Source organism: Pongo abelii, chromosome 9 (assembly GCF_028885655.2).
Source record: "Pongo abelii isolate AG06213 chromosome 9, NHGRI_mPonAbe1-v2.0_pri, whole genome shotgun sequence".
Classification (NCBI taxonomy): domain Eukaryota; kingdom Metazoa; phylum Chordata; class Mammalia; order Primates; family Hominidae; genus Pongo; species Pongo abelii.
In genome coordinates this window covers 80,831,560-80,849,549 of record NC_071994.2, presented here as the reverse complement: position 1 = coordinate 80,849,549, position 17,990 = coordinate 80,831,560, and the positions used below count along the sequence as shown (strand labels likewise).

Sequence of the window (17,990 nt, the reverse complement as noted above, 5' to 3'; positions counted from 1 at the left end):
TACAAGCCAGAAGAGAGTGGGGGCCAATATTCAACATTCTTAAAGAAAAGAATTTTCAACCCAGAATTTCATATCCTGCCAAACTAAGCTTCATAAGTGAAGGAGAAATAAAATACTTTACAGACAAGCAAATGCTGAGAGATTTTGTCACCACCAGGCCTGCCCTAAAAGAGCTCCTGAAGGAATCGCTAAACATGGAAAGGCACAACCGGTACCAGCCACTGCAAAATCATACCGAAATGTAAAGAACATCGAGACTAGGAAGAGACTGCATCAACTAACGAGCAAAATATCCAGCTAACATCATAATGACAGGATCAAATTCACACATAACAATATTAACTTTAAATGTAAATGGACTAAATGCTCCAATTAAAAGACACAGACTGGCAAACTGGATAAAGACTCAAGACCCATCAGTGTGCTGTATTCAGGAAACCCATCTCACGTGCAGAGACACACATAGGCTCAAAATAAAAGGATGGAGGAAGATCTACCAAGCAAATGGAAAACAAAAAAAGGCAGGGGTTGCAATCCTAGTCTCTGATAAAACAGACTTTAAACCAACAAAGATCAAAAGAGACAAAGAAGGCCATTACATAATGGTAAAGGGATTAATTCAACAAGAAGAGCTAACTATCCTAAATATATATGCACCCAATACAGGAGCACCCAGATTCATAAAGCAAGTCCTGAGTGACCTACAAAGAGACTTAGACTCCCACACATTAATAATGGGAGACTTTAACACCCCACTATCAACATTAGACAGATCAACGAGACAGAAAGTCAACAAGGATACCCAGGAATTGAACTCAGCTCTGCACCAAGCGGACCTAATAGACATCTACAGAACTCTCCACCCCAAATCAACAGAATATACATTTTTTTCAGCACCACACCTCACCTATTCCAAAATTGACCATATACTTGGAAGTAAAGCTCTCCTCAATAAATGTAAAAGAACAGAAATTGTAACAAACTGTCTCTCAGATCACAGTGCAATCAAGCTAGAACTCAGGATTAAGAATCTCACTCAAAACCGCTCAACTACGTGGAAACTGAACAACCTGCTCCTGAATGACTACTGGGTACATAACGAAATGAAGGCAGAAATAAAGATGTTCTTTGAAACCAACGAGAACCAAGACACAACATACCAGAATCTCTGGGATGCATTCAAAGCAGTGTGTAGAGGGAAATTTATAGCACTAAATGCCCACAAGAGAAAGCAGGAAAGATCCAAAATTGACACCCTAACATCACAATTAAAAGAACTAGAAAAGCAAGAGCAAACACATTCAAAAGCTAGCAGAAGGCAAGAAATAACTAAAATCAGAGCAGAACTGAAGGAAATAGAGACACAAAAAACCCTTCAAAAAATCAATGAATCCAGGAGCTGGTTTTTTGAAAGGATCAACAAAATTGATAGACCGCTAGCAAGATTAATAAAGAAAAAAAGAGAGAAGAATCAAATAGATGCAATAAAAAATGATAAAGGGGATATCACCACCGATCCCACAGAAATACAAACTACCATCAGAGAATATTACAAACACCTCTATGCAAATAAACTAGAAAATCTAGAAGAAATGGATAAATTCCTCAACACATACACCCTCCCAAGATTAAACCAGGAAGAAGTTGAATCTCTGAATAGACCAATAACAGGAGCTGAAATTGTGGCAATAATCAATAGCTTACCAACCAAAAAAAGTCCAGGTCCAGATGGATTCACAGCCGAATTCTACCAGAGGTACAAGGAGGAGCTGGTACCATTCCTTCTGAAACTATTCCAATCAATAGAAAAAGAGGGAAGCCTCCCTAACTCATTTTATGAGGCCAGCATCATCCTGATACCAAAGCCTGGCAGAGACACAACCAAAAAAGAGAATTTTAGACCAATATCCTTGATGAACATTGATGCAAAAATCCTCAATAAAATACTGGCAAACAGAATCCAGCAGCACATCAAAAAGCTTATCCACCATGATCAAGTGGGCTTCATCCCTGGGATGCAAGGCTGGTTCAATATACGCAAATCAATAAATGTAATCCAGCATATAAACAGAACCAAAGACAAAAACCACATGATTATCTCAATAGATGCAGAAAAGGCCTTTGACAAAATTCAACAACCCTTCATGCTAAAAACTCTCAATAAATTAGGAATTGATGGGACGTATCTCAAAATAATAAGAGCTATTTATGACAAACCCACAGCCAATATCATACTGAATGGGCAAAAACTGGAAGCATTCCCTTTGAAAACTGGCACAAGACAGGGATGCCCTCTCTCACCACTTCTATTCAACATAGTGTTGGAAGTTCTGGCCAGGGCAATTAGGCAGGAGAAGGAAATCAAGGGTATTCAATTAGGAAAAGAGGAAGTCAAATTGTCCCTGTTTGCAGATGACATGATTGTATATCTAGAAAACCCCATTGTCTCAGCCCAAAATCTCCTTAAGCTGATAAGCAACTTCAGCAAAGTCTCAGGATACAAAATCAATGTGCAAAAATCACAAGCATTCTTATACATCAATAACAGACAAACAGAGAGCCAAATCATGAGTGAACTCCCATTCACAATTGCTTCAAAGAGAATAAAATACCTAGGAATCCAACTTACAAGGGATGTGAAAGACCTCTTCAAGGAGAACTACAAACCACTGCTCAAGGAAATAAAAGAGGATACAAACAAATGGAAGAACATTCCATGCTCATGGGTAGGAAGAATCAATATCATGAAAATGGCCATCCTTCCCAAGGTAATTTACAGATTCAATGCCATCCCCATCAAGCTACCAATGACTTTCTTCACAGAACTGGAAAAAACTACTTTAAAGTTCATATGGAACCAAAAAAGAGCCCGCATCGCCAAGTCAATCCTAAGCCAAAAGAACAAAGCTGGAGGCATCACACTACCTGACTTCAAACTATACTACAAGGCTACAGTAACCAAAACAGCATGGTACTGGTACCAAAACAGAGATATAGATCAATGGAACAGAACAGAGCCATCAGAAATAATGCCACATATCTACAAGTATCTGATCTTTGACAAACCTGACAAAAACAAGAAATGGGGAAAGGATTCCCTATTTAATAAATGGTGCTGGGAAAACTGGCTAGCCATATGTAGAAAGCTGAAACTGGATCCCTTCCTTACACCTTATACAAAAATCAATTCAAGATGGATTAAAGACTTAAACGTTAGACCTGAAACCATAAAAACCCTAGAAGAAAACCTAGGCATTACCATTCAGGACATAGGCATGGGCAAGGACTTCATGTCTAAAACACCAAAAGCAATGGCAACAAAAGCCAAAATTGACAAATGGGATCTAATTAAACTCAAGAGCTTCTGCACAGCAAAAGAAACTACCATCAGAGTGAACAGGCAACCTACAAAATGGGAGAATATTTTTGCAACCTACTCATCTGACAAAGGGCTAATATCCAGAATCTACAATGAACTCCAACAAATTTACAAGAAAAAAACAAACAACCCCATCAAAAAGTGGGCGAAGGACATGAACAGACACTTCTCAAAAGAAGACATTTATGCAGCCAAAAAACACATGAAAAAATGCTCAACATCACTGGCCATCAGAGAAATGCAAATCAAAACCACAATGAGATACCATCTCACACCAGTTAGAATGGCAATCATTAAAAAGTCAGGAAACAACAGGTGCTGGAGAGGATGTGGAGAAATAGGAACACTTTTACACTGTTGGTGGGACTGTAAACTAGTTCAACCCTTGTGGAAGTCAGTGTGGCGATTCCTCAGGGATCTAGAACTAGAAATTCCATTCGACCCAGCCATCCCATTACTGGGTATATACCCAAAGGACTATAAATCATGCTGCTATAAAGACACATGCACACGTATGTTTATTGCGGCATTATTCACAATAGCAAAGACTTGGAACCAACCCAAATGTCCAACAATGATAGACTGGATTAAGAAAATGTGGCACATATACACCATGGAATACTATGCAGCCATAAAAAATGATGAGTTCACGTCCTTTGTAGGGACATGGATGAAATTGGAAATCATCATTCTCAGTAAACTATCGCAAGAACAAAAAACCAAACACCGCATATTCTCACTCATAGGTGGGAATTGAACAATGAGAACACATGGACACAGGAAGGGGAACATCACACTCTGGGGACTGTTGTGGGGTGGGGGGAGGGGGGAGGGATAGCATTGGGAGATATACCTAATGCTAGCTGACGAGTTGGTGGGTGCAGCGCACCAGTATGGCACATGTATACATATGTAACTTACCTGCACATTGCGCACATGTACCATAAAACCTAAAGTATAATAATAATAATAATAATAATAATAAAAGAAAAAAAAAAATAAAATAAAATAAAAAAAAAGTAAAATAAATAAAAAAAAAAAAAAAAAAAAAAAAAGAAACAAGCGTGGCCCAAGAGAAAAGATGACTACTGCCATCATCTTCATCCTGAAGTTCTGAAGAGAAAGATGTAGGAATTGATGAAGTCCTGAATCCGCCTTGCATAATGCAAAGTTTGCATCATCTTTTCTAAAAGTTGGTACTTTAAAATCATGAATTTTTAAATAATTGTACTCAAGAGTATATGCGCCAAGGTTTTCAAACAATAAAAGCAACCACAGTATGGACTTCCGCATATGCCTTTTATAAATAAATGGCAGTAAAGTTCAAAGACTCATTTGTCACTCCCATTTTCAATAGCCAGAGACAAGGAAGCTCCATTCCATTCCCAGAAAACTCATGGACTTGGTATTAACTGGCTGTTACCAGCTTTTGGATTCACAGTGTGGCTTGGGGGCTCTTTGTAGCAAAGGAATCCCTTTTGATTTGTGGAGTCAGGATTTGAAGTTTTGAATGTCTACTTTTGTCACCTGAAAACTCACAGTGCTGATGGTAACCTGAGCCTGCCTCCATCATTTCCACGGATTTTCTTTCCTACCTGTGGTCTGGAGAAATTAGTAAGAATTTTTAAAGGTATCAAAAACATATTTTCACTTAATAGTGCTCTTCATGGTGGCATGGTTCTTGAAAACGAAATGGCATTAGAAGAGAGAGAGCTCTCTTAAGTCGGCCCCTGGCCCCGGGAGATTATCCTATAGAATGGATATAAGCTTCACTCACCACCAGAACCAAGATACTACCATTAAGTTTGGAGACAATCAGGAAAGTTTTTTTCATCAGAGAACTCCCTCATAGTAGAAGCTATGACCACTTGGATCCCAGTGATGGCATCTCATCCAGCCTAGCCATCCCTGGGAAAAAAATATAGGCTCACTACACCTCTTCTATAACTGGATTCAGAGTTATTACAAGAACTTATAATTAGGACCCTCCGAAAAATTCTGCAGATATGAAAGCTAACAAAACCACGACAGCCAGGTGATTTTATGTATTCATGCTCTTTGATAGCATATCCTGGGAGATGAGATAAAGAAATTTTAGACCACTTTGCAAAATTAGATAAATTAGCTTGACTAAGACTAAAGTGACAGATGAGCCAAGAATCAAGAAAGATTTCCCTTTAGCCAGAGATATTTCCTAGGCCATTTTTCATGTGGGCTGTCCCCATTTTTCATTGTTTGGCATTCCATAGCTTTGTTTACTCACCCCTACTTAATAAGTACTCTCTTTCATGTTCCTATCTTATATCCTGCATCTCATGGACTCCACAATATCTATAAGAATGAAGAAAAGCATGTAGCCTCAGTTAAAATTTCCTCTTCCCAATTTTCCACTTGGCTGTGCAGGCTCCAGAAGCATATTTCATCTTGAACCAGAGACCACATGGATACCTGAACTACGAACACAGCCTCTCATCCACTAGTCTTTGAGGCTAATATGGAGTGATGAACAACAATATCTGTTCTATCCAGAGAATTGAAAAAATATAATTTATGGTTTTTTTATGAAGAGAGTAAGAATGTTTAAAGAACCCTAGGGATTCCTGATAAGGCCACACCGTTGCAGTCCAGTCCTGTCTGATGGACTTTTGATTCCTGTGTGAAATTCAGCTGGGGCTGGAGTACAGCCTGGCTGAAGGCATCAGATCCTTTAGCAGACTGCCCAGTTACCCGGCCTTTGCAGAACACACTAGTAGGAGGTGTGGAGAGATAGGACAAGAGAAGCTCCTCGAAGAGCTATAACTACAGCCTAGGGAGGGCAGGTGAAATGGTATTAGTGATTCATTTTGGGAATTAAGAGGCCTGCCCTGCATTAAACACACAGCCAGACACCCATATATAGACACAGTGGGGTTTATTTCAGAGCAACCTTTGATACTCATCCTCAAATAAGCAAAACTTTAGAAGGCCAAATAACTCAAGGCTTGGATACAACGCCTCCATTGGAAAACAAAGCACACATCTTTCTTTAGGGTTAATAAGCACTGAGAAGTGGTCAGATTTTCTTTGCTTTGTCTTGTTTTTCACAGTGACATCCATTGACCTGCACCTCACAGTCTGTGTAAGATGCACAAAGGAGGGATGCGTCTTACTTAGAACACTAAGCATTTTGCATTCAAGCATATGTGGGCACATGTGTACCTGGAAAATTCAAGAATGGCAAACAGATAATCCAGCAGTATATTTGACCAATGACTCAACCCCCTTCACTAGTGCATATCAGAGATGATTCAAATTTTGCGTATTTCTAAATTCCGACTTCTTGGAAAGGCCCCTGCCCAGATGGGGTACCACTTGTTCTTGGTATGGCTGCTTCACCTGTAGGGAGGTTGGATGCTGCTCTGAGTAGTCAAAAGGACAGGCTCTAGTTTTCCGTAAAGCCAGACAAAGCGGCAGAGCAGGAGTGTGGCCACTTTTGCAGCTTCCCATCCTTCTTTGTCTGTTTTCCTTATTCATATGTCTTCTTGTTTCTATGATCACATTTCCAAACGCCTGGATCACAGAATGAGTTGAAGTTCCTTTTGGCCATCCCTGGAGAATGCTTGCTCTCCCTTCTCCTCTCTCGTGTCATCCTGTCTTTGGTTTTATTTTCCCCACCATGGCATAGGCCTGTCCCAAACATGGGACACAATCCCTTTGTCTCTGTAGCATCTGGCATGGTTATGTGGCAGGCGATATTGCACTTACTGGATCCTACCTTAAATGTCCTGTCTTTTATCTCCCTAGCTCACTATCTGGATAGGGTAGTTAAAGGTATGGTCTTCCTTCCTCTATTTTCCTGTTGTCTTTGTGTGTGTGTTTGTGTATGAGTATAAAAGAAGAATGTGTATATGAAAATGTATATACACCATATAAGCATGATGTCTGGATGCTACTGCATCCCCAGTTTTGTCGCAGCATCCATTGCCGAAAGGGGATGGGTTTTCGGTCACAAGGTGGTTGATATACCTGGAGTGTCATTCTCCCCACAAGATGCTCAGATCTGTTTGTGACAATACCATTGTACTTTTGTTTTTCTCTCCCCGCTGCTCCACGTACATACACCTTTCACTCTTTCCACCCCATCTCATGTCACCCTGCCCATCTGTTATGGCCCCTGGTCCACCAGAATTAAGATGCTGTCAACCAGGGTGGGTGGCCTGAGAAAGGAAGAGACCCAAGAGCAAGTTAAGAAATTTTAAGGACTACTTTCTAGTACTCCTGTGTTCATTCATCCAACAATCATCTATGGAGCACCCACTGTGTACTAGGCACCTGCTCCAGGGTCTGGAGACAAGGGGACAAACAGACCCTTGACCTCAGGGAGCAGACGATCTGTTTGTTTATTTGTTTGTTTTCCTTTTCAGAGAAGGCCTGACTTTGGTAAGTTCTGTCTTTGAAGAGTGTTCCCTAGAGGCAAAGTAATTCCTTCCATTTTAAACATTTATATTAGTTAGGTGGTACCTGATTTTCCAAATAGGCCACATTGCTCTAAGAATAAGTCTCAGAATAATCAGATATGTGTGCTCTGAAAAGACTCTAAGCTCCTTGAGGAGAAATACCATGTCATAGTCATCTTTTTGTTCTCAGGCCCTAACACAGCACCTGGTACAAAATATGTGCTCTGCAGATAGCGACACATATTCTAGAGTCAGACTGCTTGGGTTTGAATCCCAGCTTCAACACTCAGGGAACTAAGTGACCTTGGGCAAGTGATTTAACTTCTCTTCTCTTGCTAACAGGACCTACCTCATAAGGCTAGTATGAGGATTAAGTGAAGTAACGAATACAAAGTGCTTAGTATATAGGCAGGAATTGTGCTCAATAAGTATGAATTATACTGCTTTATCATCATATTCTTATTCTTATTCTCACCCTTAATTTGAAGAAAGACTTCATTAGCTAGATTAATTTTTGAAACTGTAAAGGAAAAGGCTAAATTGGCTTTTAATAAGAGATAGCAACAGCTGTTTTAAAACTTATGGAAAGAGTTTTGGGGAAACATAACTGACTAAATGTTTTTCAGCTACAACAGCTTTGCCAAATACAGCAAAGGTGTTGCATAGGATCCAACAGATGAAGGAGAAGCAAGGGTCTTCATATTTCATGTGCTGGTCCTCAACTGACAATAAAATCATTCCAGCAAGAAAGAGTAGCACTTCCTAGCCTCTTTAAAAACAGGCATTTCACACATTATCATTAGCAGAGGACTCTTCAGGGTGGGCTAAATTTTATCATGTTACTATCTATTTGATGGAAAATTTTCCTACTATGTGAAGTTTTTTCACATCCATGAGTCTTAGGTGAGTCATGTGATTTTTTTAAGGGAATAGATATAATGATACCCATTTGATTGAAAAAGGAAACTGAAGTTGAGGAAGTTGAGTGGGTCATCCTGGCTCACACTACTAATAAGTAGCAGAACCAGGACTCTGCATTTCCTGGCTTTATCCATGTTTCAACATTCTATCTGCTGTCACCATAAGTCACCGAGAATGTCCATAATTTCCAATATATTTTCCTCCACACCACATCTTCCAAACTGGCACCCTTACTGGGAAGTGGCCTATATTCTTTCTCAAATCACCTGCTCTGATCTTCAGTTCAGAAAATATCATCACAAGAACTTTAGTTGGATTAGGTCAATGAATCATAACTTGTTTTAAAAGGCAAATGCTTCTTGGCAAAATCGAGGTCTGACCCAAGTCGTCATCTGGCTGATATTTTGGTATAATGGATACTAATTCTAAAAAAATAATTCAGAGATCTGTCTCATGGAAGCTCAGGTCTTGTCAGAGTAGAGTACTTTACTGTTCAAAGATGGGCCGGATTTTGTTCATTGCTTCCCAGTTGCTTTGGTAGAGACTAAAGAAACAATGTTTACTCAACAAATATGCTGAACTCCTAAGTGCTAGGAAATATGAATACCACATAACAGATATGGTCCCTGCTCTCAAGGTTCCTGCAGTCTAGCAGAGAAGACACTAAAACAAATAATTCCAACGAAGTGTGATGAGGGTTATGACAGGGGAAGTCCAAAGGCTACCACTTAGCAAGTAGCTACCCCACTAACTTAGATTGTTGGGGCCTTATAGATTGCGGAATTTAACATGAGGGTATAAGAAAGCGTCTGAAGGTTTTTGAAAGCAAGATGATAACTAGATCACATTTATGATTTGGAAGATCAGTCTGGCCCTATTGTGAAAGGAGAATTGACGGGGGACCATTGAGAACAAGAAGACTGATTAGCAGACTATCGCTGTCATCTAGGTAAGAGATGATGATGGCTTTGTCTAGGGAAGTGAATATGGAGAGAGAAAAAAGTACAAGAGGACCAGTAAGAGAAACATAAAGAAATGGGCCATTTGATGTATGATAAGCGTATTGCATAGAATCCATGCCACTTAACTAAAAAATAAATACCTTCAAGGATTCTGAAAGTCTTCTAATCATACCTGGTGCTAGCTGCAAGGGGGACTTCTTCATAGGCCTAAGCAGGAGACTGAAGATAAAGTGGTCCCTTGTCATTTAAAGGGCATCATTTCTTTTGAAAAGCTTTGTTAGCCCTTCTCTAAACTTTAAAATTATATTATTTTGACTCTAGCAAATGCCTGGTGTGAGTCTTTCCAGAAGAGATTATTAATGTCACGTGGGCTCTCTGAATTATTGATGAGTTTCAGGGTTTGCAGAAGTAGCCTCAGTGGGTAAGGATGGGCATACTGCTTTAAGAAAGTCAGCAAGTCATCCTGGAGGAGCCTTCCTCATGCTGGCTAATGGGGGTGTGATTATCCCGGAAGCAAATGGCTGGATGAAAGCAAACCTTGTCCCACCCACAGGTACTCAAAGTCCCTCTGAAACTTATAGGACACTACAGATCTTCAGGGTATCACTTGGTCCATTTGAAGAAATTGACTGTGGATTTCCACATGTGTGATTCTCTGTGATTCCACATCTAGAGCTAACCCTCCCTGAGAACACCTGCTCCACATCTTCCAAACTGGCACCTCAATGATTCATTGACCTAATCCCACGAAAGGTCTGGTGATGATATTTTCAGGCAGCCTCAGAGCAGCATGGAATATGTGCCCAAGATGCCATGTGCCTACAGGAGTTCACTAGAGTGGGGCTTCCCAGAGGGGGTTCCATGGAATGGAATATTACACAGGTTACTGGGTGGGGGAAAGAGTTCTGAGGTCAAAATGGAAAATGCTCTAGTAATCGAATAAGCAGCTTTCTTTATTCTAAGACTTCTTGGAGCCTTTAATATATTGATATTCAGTGTGACTTTCTACAATAAGAATATAGGATGCAACATTTTCCAAACTTATTTGACTGCAGAAGCTTGTTCTTGAGGACCTCATAAAACTACTATTTCACAAGGTTCACTTTAAGAAGTATGGTTTGTGATTATAAGACCTATTCTAAACCCTTCATGGAACAAAGTATGGTATAAATAAAGAGAATATAAAATTTTTTAGAGCAGATGATATATCTCATCTCTGTGAATTAACACAAAGTCCAGCATCCACCGGGTACTGAGTAAAGTTTATTGAATTTAAGAACAGAATCAACTAACTTGAAGTTGTTTTGACCTTCTCTATTGGGTCAGTTATGCTGGAAGGACCTAATGGATCATCTCATCCAAATCCTTATTTTATAAATGGGGAAATTGAGGCCCAAAGAAAGAAAGTAACTTTCCCAACTCTCCCCCCCCCCGCCCATATTAGGCCAGAACCCAGGCCTCTTGTCCCTCTCATTGATTTATTTAACAAATATGTACTGAGTGTCTGCTATGTGCAGGCACCGGTACATTCTAATGGAATAAGTAAGACAATGAAACTAATTGCAGAATTGATCATTTCAGTATCCTTGGGACAGCTGCTATTGAGAGAAGTACAGTATGCTAGGAAAGCATGAATGGTGGCCTGCACTGGGACTCGCAGCCCTGAACCCTTCATGCTGCCTCCCACTGCACTGCATGTTCACAGAGCCATGAGACAAGCCCAGTGCTTGTCTTGACTGTTTTTGGCAAGGATTTATTTATAAGGACCATAGCTTTTGACCTAAACGTTACACAACTTGGGCTGGCAAAGGTTTATTTTCTTGTTTATGAATTTCTTAGTGAAGTTATACAAACTTAAAACAAGTAAATCCAATAATAATAATAATAACAGCTCTCATTTATTGAATGCCTATGTATGTTACCCACTGTGATAAATAATTGATATATATTATTTCATTTAATACTCTCACATACTCTTTGAATCAGGTATTATCTCCATTTTACAGATGAGAAAACTGAAGCTTAGAGTTAAATAATTTGCCAGTTGTAACACAGGTAGTAAGTAAAATGATGGTGCTAGGATTTGAACTGAGGTTTGTCCACCTCCGAAGTCCTCGTCTATTACAACACATGGCTTTTATTAAAAATTTAGGATTAAATGGTGTAAAATTGGATCTGCCCTAGAAAATCAAGATCTGAACATTTTTAACAAAAAGTTACTTATTTTAGAAATCTATATAAAGTGCCTAGCACAGTGGCCAGTCCTAGTAGACCCTCAGTATGTGGCAGCTGTCATTGTCTCACTGTCCTGAAGCATCTAAACCAGAGGTTGGCAAATTACAGCCCACAGACCAAATCGGGCCCATCACCTATTTTTATAAATCAAGTTAGTTGGAGCACAGCCATGCTTATTCATTTAAAAGTGTGTATGGCTGCTTTCAAGCTATAATGGCAGAGTTGAGTAATTGCAAGAGACCATATGGCTCACAAGCCTAAACTATTTATTCTCTGGGTCTTTACAGAACAAGTTTGCTGACTCTGATCTAGATAACTGCCTCAGTTTCCTATTTTGCCTTTCTGTGAGCCCCACCTGAGGTTGTGGGTACAACATATGATATTATATGCCCTCTGCCCAAAATAGAGAGAAGGTAAAGGTGAGTAGAAGATTCAGATATTGTCTTTGAGCTTTATGCCAGGCTTTGTGCATCATGCATACCTTACTTAACCCCCCTAAAAACCCCGTTTTATAAGTAAAAAGACTGAGGCTCAAAGAAATTCAGTAACATGCCTGAGTCATACAGCCACTGAGTGGTACAGCCAAACTTTGATATGCCTCTCAAGCTTGTGCTCTTACGCAAGAGATACTCTTTGCATCTTACAAGAGGCTTTATCTTGCAGCAAAAGAAAGCAGTCAGCTACCATTCTTAAAGATCAGACCCTACTTCCTCCATGACTAATTCCAAATACAAACGAGGCTGAATTGAAAACAAGTCCCGGCTGGATGGACAAAAATTGACATGAGACTAATTGAAGAAAAAAGAAAGCTGTGATTGCTTAGATCACTAAAGGTGGCTGATGTTGGCAACCGAGTCAGATTGCCTGGAAAGCCGCCTGTGTGTCACAGCTCTGCTCCTGGGGCTCGCTTTTAAAACTTCTTTCTCCATCACTTTTTGGGGTGGCCATGCTGGTAGCCTCTCATCCTTCCCAGCAGGCTCCTGCTATACAGAAACCCATAGTCTACATACACTTCTAACTTCTGGAGGAATCCCCCCTTGGCTGGAGTACACAATTGTTACATGTTTCTTCCTTTGAATGGAAAACACAGTGGCCAAATTGCTTGGTTGTTGTGTTGAACATCTCAAGTGGAAATAAACATGTTATTTTCTTTTACTTTGGAATAACAGTCAACTATCAAAAGTCCTGGGAACACTCAAGTTTTAGATTCTGATTGATCAGCCATTTAGTGAGTGGCTATCTTGGCCCAGGTCTTGTACTGGACAGCCACTTTCACGCTTGTTGTCCCATTTAAGAATAATGAGTCTATTTGCCATTACTTCATGGCATAAGATTCAGTTTGTAGCCATATTTGGAGCACTTTGCTGCTCATAATAATAAAACAAATGAAGCTTTATAGCTGCCACAGTGCTTTCACATCCATACCTCTCCCAAGACTGAGCAGGGGCAGAGAGGATGCCAGTGACAGGTGGTTTTTGATAGCCCCTTGGAGAAGGGGGTTGGCAGGATTGTTAATATAAGGACTTGAGTGAAAACCAAGTGGCACAATAGAAGCTGAAGTGAACCATGTAACTTAACATATTCTCAAACATAGATTTCTGAGCCACAAACTCAGACAGGTTTAAGAATGTGGCAATCAAAAAACCTGCAAATCTACTTTAATAGCATTTTTTTAAAACTTCCCTACTTTATAATATGGTCCAAGCAGAACCAACACAGCATCTAAATATTGCCTGACCCTTCTTGATCAAATCATCTACAGCCCTCTCAGATGGCCACACCTGCGTTAAGTTCCCACCATATTTTGTATGTCTCCTTTGATAGGCTTCATGCACCTCATGAGTAAGAATAGGTCTTATTCATTTCTGTACCTCCAGTGCTAGCCCAAAGAAGATGCTTAATAAATGACAGACAGGCAGGCAGATGTGCATATGAGCGTAATGAGAGCAGAGCAGCCTGGCTGTACCTGCGTTGCACTCACAGACAGCCCTAGTTAGTGTTTCACAACGGCGATCACGGCTCCTCTGGGTGCAGGGCCCTTTTCTAAGTGTAGCTGTAGACAAGATGTTAAGAAAAAGCCCCAAGCCCTCTTCCTCAAAGCAAAGACAGTTATTTAGGAGAAAATAAGACAAAATAAATGAAAAGTCTATGGTCCAATAAAATTGACCTACTACAAAAGATGGAAAAAGTAACACCCTTTAGAATGATACCCAGAAGTGAAGAAGGAAGCAAGGAATAAACAGAAAGATGTTTCCTTTGTGCTAAACAGCCGCCAGAGATAAGAGGAACACATGAGAATGAACAAGAAGCAAGGATCAGGCAAAAAGCTCCATTGGTTAGATTCTGATAGGCCGACATCCACTGACTCCAGCTCCAGAATCCCGGTCACTTTTGAAAGAGGGGCTTTTAGATGCAGAAGGTATGGGTTTCAGCCCTATCCCTGCCACTTCTGACTGTGCGACCCTGGCAAGTCCTTTCACCTCTCTGAGCCTCAGTTGCCTTCTCTGTAAAGTGGCAATTCCTAATGATACCTGCCTCCCTGGGCTGCTGTGGGCATTCGTGTGCTGATGGATATGAAGGCATTTTGCAAGTTGGCAGGTAGCGTGTGAGTGTGTGTGATGGCAGTTGACTCTGGGTGATCAGACCTCGACCCTGTACTTTGTCTTTCAGAGGGTTGCCCTGGGTTGTGCAATGGCAACGGCAGATGTACCTTAGACCTGAATGGTTGGCACTGCGTCTGCCAGCTGGGCTGGAGAGGAGCTGGCTGTGACACTTCCATGGAGACTGCCTGCGGTGACAGCAAAGACAACGATGGAGGTAGGGCTCTGGCACCCATGGGCTCCAGGCGGCTCCAGAGGGCGGGAGGCCCAGAGTGGAGAATGGATATTACTGAGCTAACAGGCCACCAACACACCAGGCATCCAGTCAGGGGGACTGGCGGTGCAAGCAAGAAACTGCACATGTGGCTTAGGGATGAGTGCATATCACAGGTGTTCCATTTGAATCAATTAAAATTAACTAATGTAAATGAAAGTAATTGATATCCAGCAGCCACTATAGAAGAGAAGGCATATGGAAGAAAGAGGTTTCTAACAATTCAACAGTAGGATGAGATGTCTGGCAAAGTTGTGGGTCCCCCTCACTGGAGATGGATAAAAAGAGACCATCTAATTCTTTATCACAGAAGCTACAGAGGGACGCTTCTCCCAGGGAAGGAGGTTGAGTTACCTTTGGTCAAGGTCTCTTCTCCTCTGATTCTGGAGGTTACCCTCACTGCACACCAGCAGACACCTTTTGTAATAGAAATGGCCTTTGCTTTGGGTTTTTTTAAAGTGCTAGACGGTCAAAGCCCAAGGAAGGAGGTGCTCATCTTTTAGAACATTCATTAGCTGAGAGTGAAGACCTGGGTTTTAATTCTAGCTCTGGCTTTGACTCCCTGTGCATCCTTACACATGCTGTTTGGTGGCTCTGGGCCTCACTCTCCCTATTTATAAAATGAGGCAGCTGGCCCATGAGTACCATTTCAGACCTTATCTTAGTCGTAGAATTAGCCTTCATTTTTCTGTTGCATTAACTTGGGTAAATACAACCATAATGTGTTCTGCTTTCCCACTTGGAAGATACATCACTCCTTCCTGATTCTCCCACTCACAGGTGGTTATTAGGAGAATAAAAAGATAAAGATATGAAAAAAATCAAAACAGTTAACCCTTTCTTCCTAGTGATGGCCTAACAGTTGGCTTAGTCTAAACAAGTCTATGTGGCTCCCTAATATTTATACCAAAGGACTTTCTAATATGTTGCACAGGGTAGGAAATCAATAGGTCAGCATCCTAACCTTTGGGAATTTTCTATTTAGAGGGATTCTCAAACCCCAAAGCACCATAAGAATTAAAAGGCCAAGTGTGTGATGTTCTGATTTCTGTGGTTTATTTGCCTTGAGTGGGTTTCAGCAGCCTAGAAAGGGCAGTTTCAGAGCACTGTTCTTTGAGCCAGCCGGCTTTCAGTCCTTCCACCTGCTGCCTAAATCCAGGAGGTAATTGGGCCTGATGCACCTAGGCCTGGGCCCAGTGGAGCAATTGTCAACAGGGAGCTTTTGGGGTTGGCCACAGTAGCTAGGCAGAAACAGAAGGTCTATGTTCTCCTGAGATCTTGGAGGGTTGAAATATCCCTTAATTGATCTGAAACTTGTGGGGTTCATTAATTTTTGTGCTCCATAAATATCCAGAGTTCTTATTTTAGAGTTGGGCCCTATACCAGGCATCGAGATAAGGAAGTCCTCTCCCTGTATGTCAGGACCTCAAATGAGGGAGAAAGACCCAAAGTTAAGTGCGAATGAACTGTGATAAGTGCTGTTGTAGAGTTATATATTGGTTGTTGTGGGAGTAGGAAAACATTCATCAGAAGGTGACACTTGGATGGGTAGCGGTTTCCCAAAAAGGAAAGGGCTCTTTATTCAGAGACATCATTATGGGCCAAGCCAGGACAAAGCAGGGAAGGGCACCAAGCACCCGTGTCTTCAGACAAGGTAAAGTGTATTTATATTTGCTCTTCATAGGAAAGAGATGTCAGCCTACATTATCTGCATGATTTCCTCAGCATTCCCCTTCAGTTTGCCTGTGTAGGCACAATTACAATGACTAATAATAACACTCATGTAATAGAAGAAAAGAAGAGAGGAGCCACTATTCCCTTCTCACGAGTCAAAAGTCTTGGCCAAAGCCTTCAAACAGCTGTTGAACATCTGGGCAGCAAAATAACTGCATGTCTTCAGGAAATGTGGGGAAAGGGCACACCTCTCTCCCTACCAGTATACATACAAGTATAGGTTATAGAACAAGGCTCATTGATTGTCTCCCATGAAATGCAATTTTGTATCCTTTGTTTGCCATACTTCAGAGCCAGCCCTCCTAGCACTAGAATGCACCAGTGGTAACATGGGGCATGGGCATACCGTAGCCCAAAGCCCACAGCTCAGGGGGAGAGAGAGGTTCTTGTCATAGGAAATGGGGCTGATCCAGACCCCAGGGGAATAGAGCCTCCTCCAGCTGTTCTGAGAGATGAGCCAGTAGGAAGTGGAAAAGATCAACCAGAAAATCCCCAGTTGTGGGAGAATATGCCACTTGCATTTTTGGAGCACGTTGTGGGCTGAAATGAGCTTGCACATAGTTTATTCACTCACTCAACCAATGTTAACCAAGTGTCTACATTGTTATCAGGCCCTGTCCAGGGTACTGGGGCTTCAGCAATAAATAAGACACAGTCCCTACCCTTGTGAAGGTCACAATCTAGAGAGAGAGAGAAACAGCAAGTAATTGCAATGCAGTGGGACAATTGCCAGGATAAAGAAGCATCCACTCATTCAACTGATACCAGATGCCTGGGTGCCCTACTGGGAACTGTGATGTGGTTTCTGTCCCATGGGACTTTCAGAACAGCCAGGAAGACATCCCGTGGGTCATCATGGTTGGAAATAGAACCAGCTGGGAAGGCCAAATTGTTGAGGGTCCTTGACCTTGGGTTCTCAACTGTTAAATGAGGAAACGTCTCACCTCAGGGCCCTCTCAGTTCAGTGCACTGTCCACCCATTGCGGGAGCCAAGGGGAAGGTGCTGAGGACCCCTGCTTTGCAGGATGGCATAGATGAAACAACCATAGTGCCAGGGTCCCCAAGTGCCAGGGTAGTAAGGGTTATCCTCATTGGCCTCATTACTCTGTGCCTTGGCCAAACGGGGGCAGTTTTAGTGGAGGGAGAGAGGAAGAAAGGAGCACATGAGTAAACCGTATTTGCACTGGGCTACTTTCAGTTCAGCCAAGCACACCTTTGTAGGGCTCGTGCTATCTACAAGGCACCATGCTCCTTTCCAAGGAGACATAAAGACCAGTGAACATGGCCCAGTCTTTCTCCCTCAAGAAGCTCACAGTCATTTGTAAGAAATTGTCATCCAAATGATTCAATCTAATGGAAGCAGAATTAAATAAGTGCCTTTATTTCAGCCATGACAGGGTATACAGCATAATCCAAGATAAATCATTCAGGCTGGAGGGAAATTGTGTT

The 17,990-nt window shown here is 41.4% G+C and overlaps 1 protein-coding gene across 21 annotated transcripts in view; it reads left to right on the top strand.

Moving 5' to 3' along the window:
• The window catches only part of TENM4 (teneurin transmembrane protein 4), a 3,040,222-nt gene that overhangs the window by 2,913,528 nt on the left and 108,704 nt on the right, over positions 1-17,990 (top strand). For 15 of the 21 annotated variants that reach the window (XM_054526090.2, XM_063711315.1, XM_054526091.2 and 12 more), the window contains 2 exons: positions 7,163-7,189; positions 14,604-14,750. In XM_054526090.2, coding sequence (XP_054382065.1) covers positions 7,163-7,189; positions 14,604-14,750 — 174 coding nt within the window. The remainder of the gene's footprint in view (positions 1-7,162; positions 7,190-14,603; positions 14,751-17,990) is intronic. The other 6 variants (XM_063711312.1, XM_054526088.2, XM_054526084.2 and 3 more) reach the window with 1 other exon arrangement.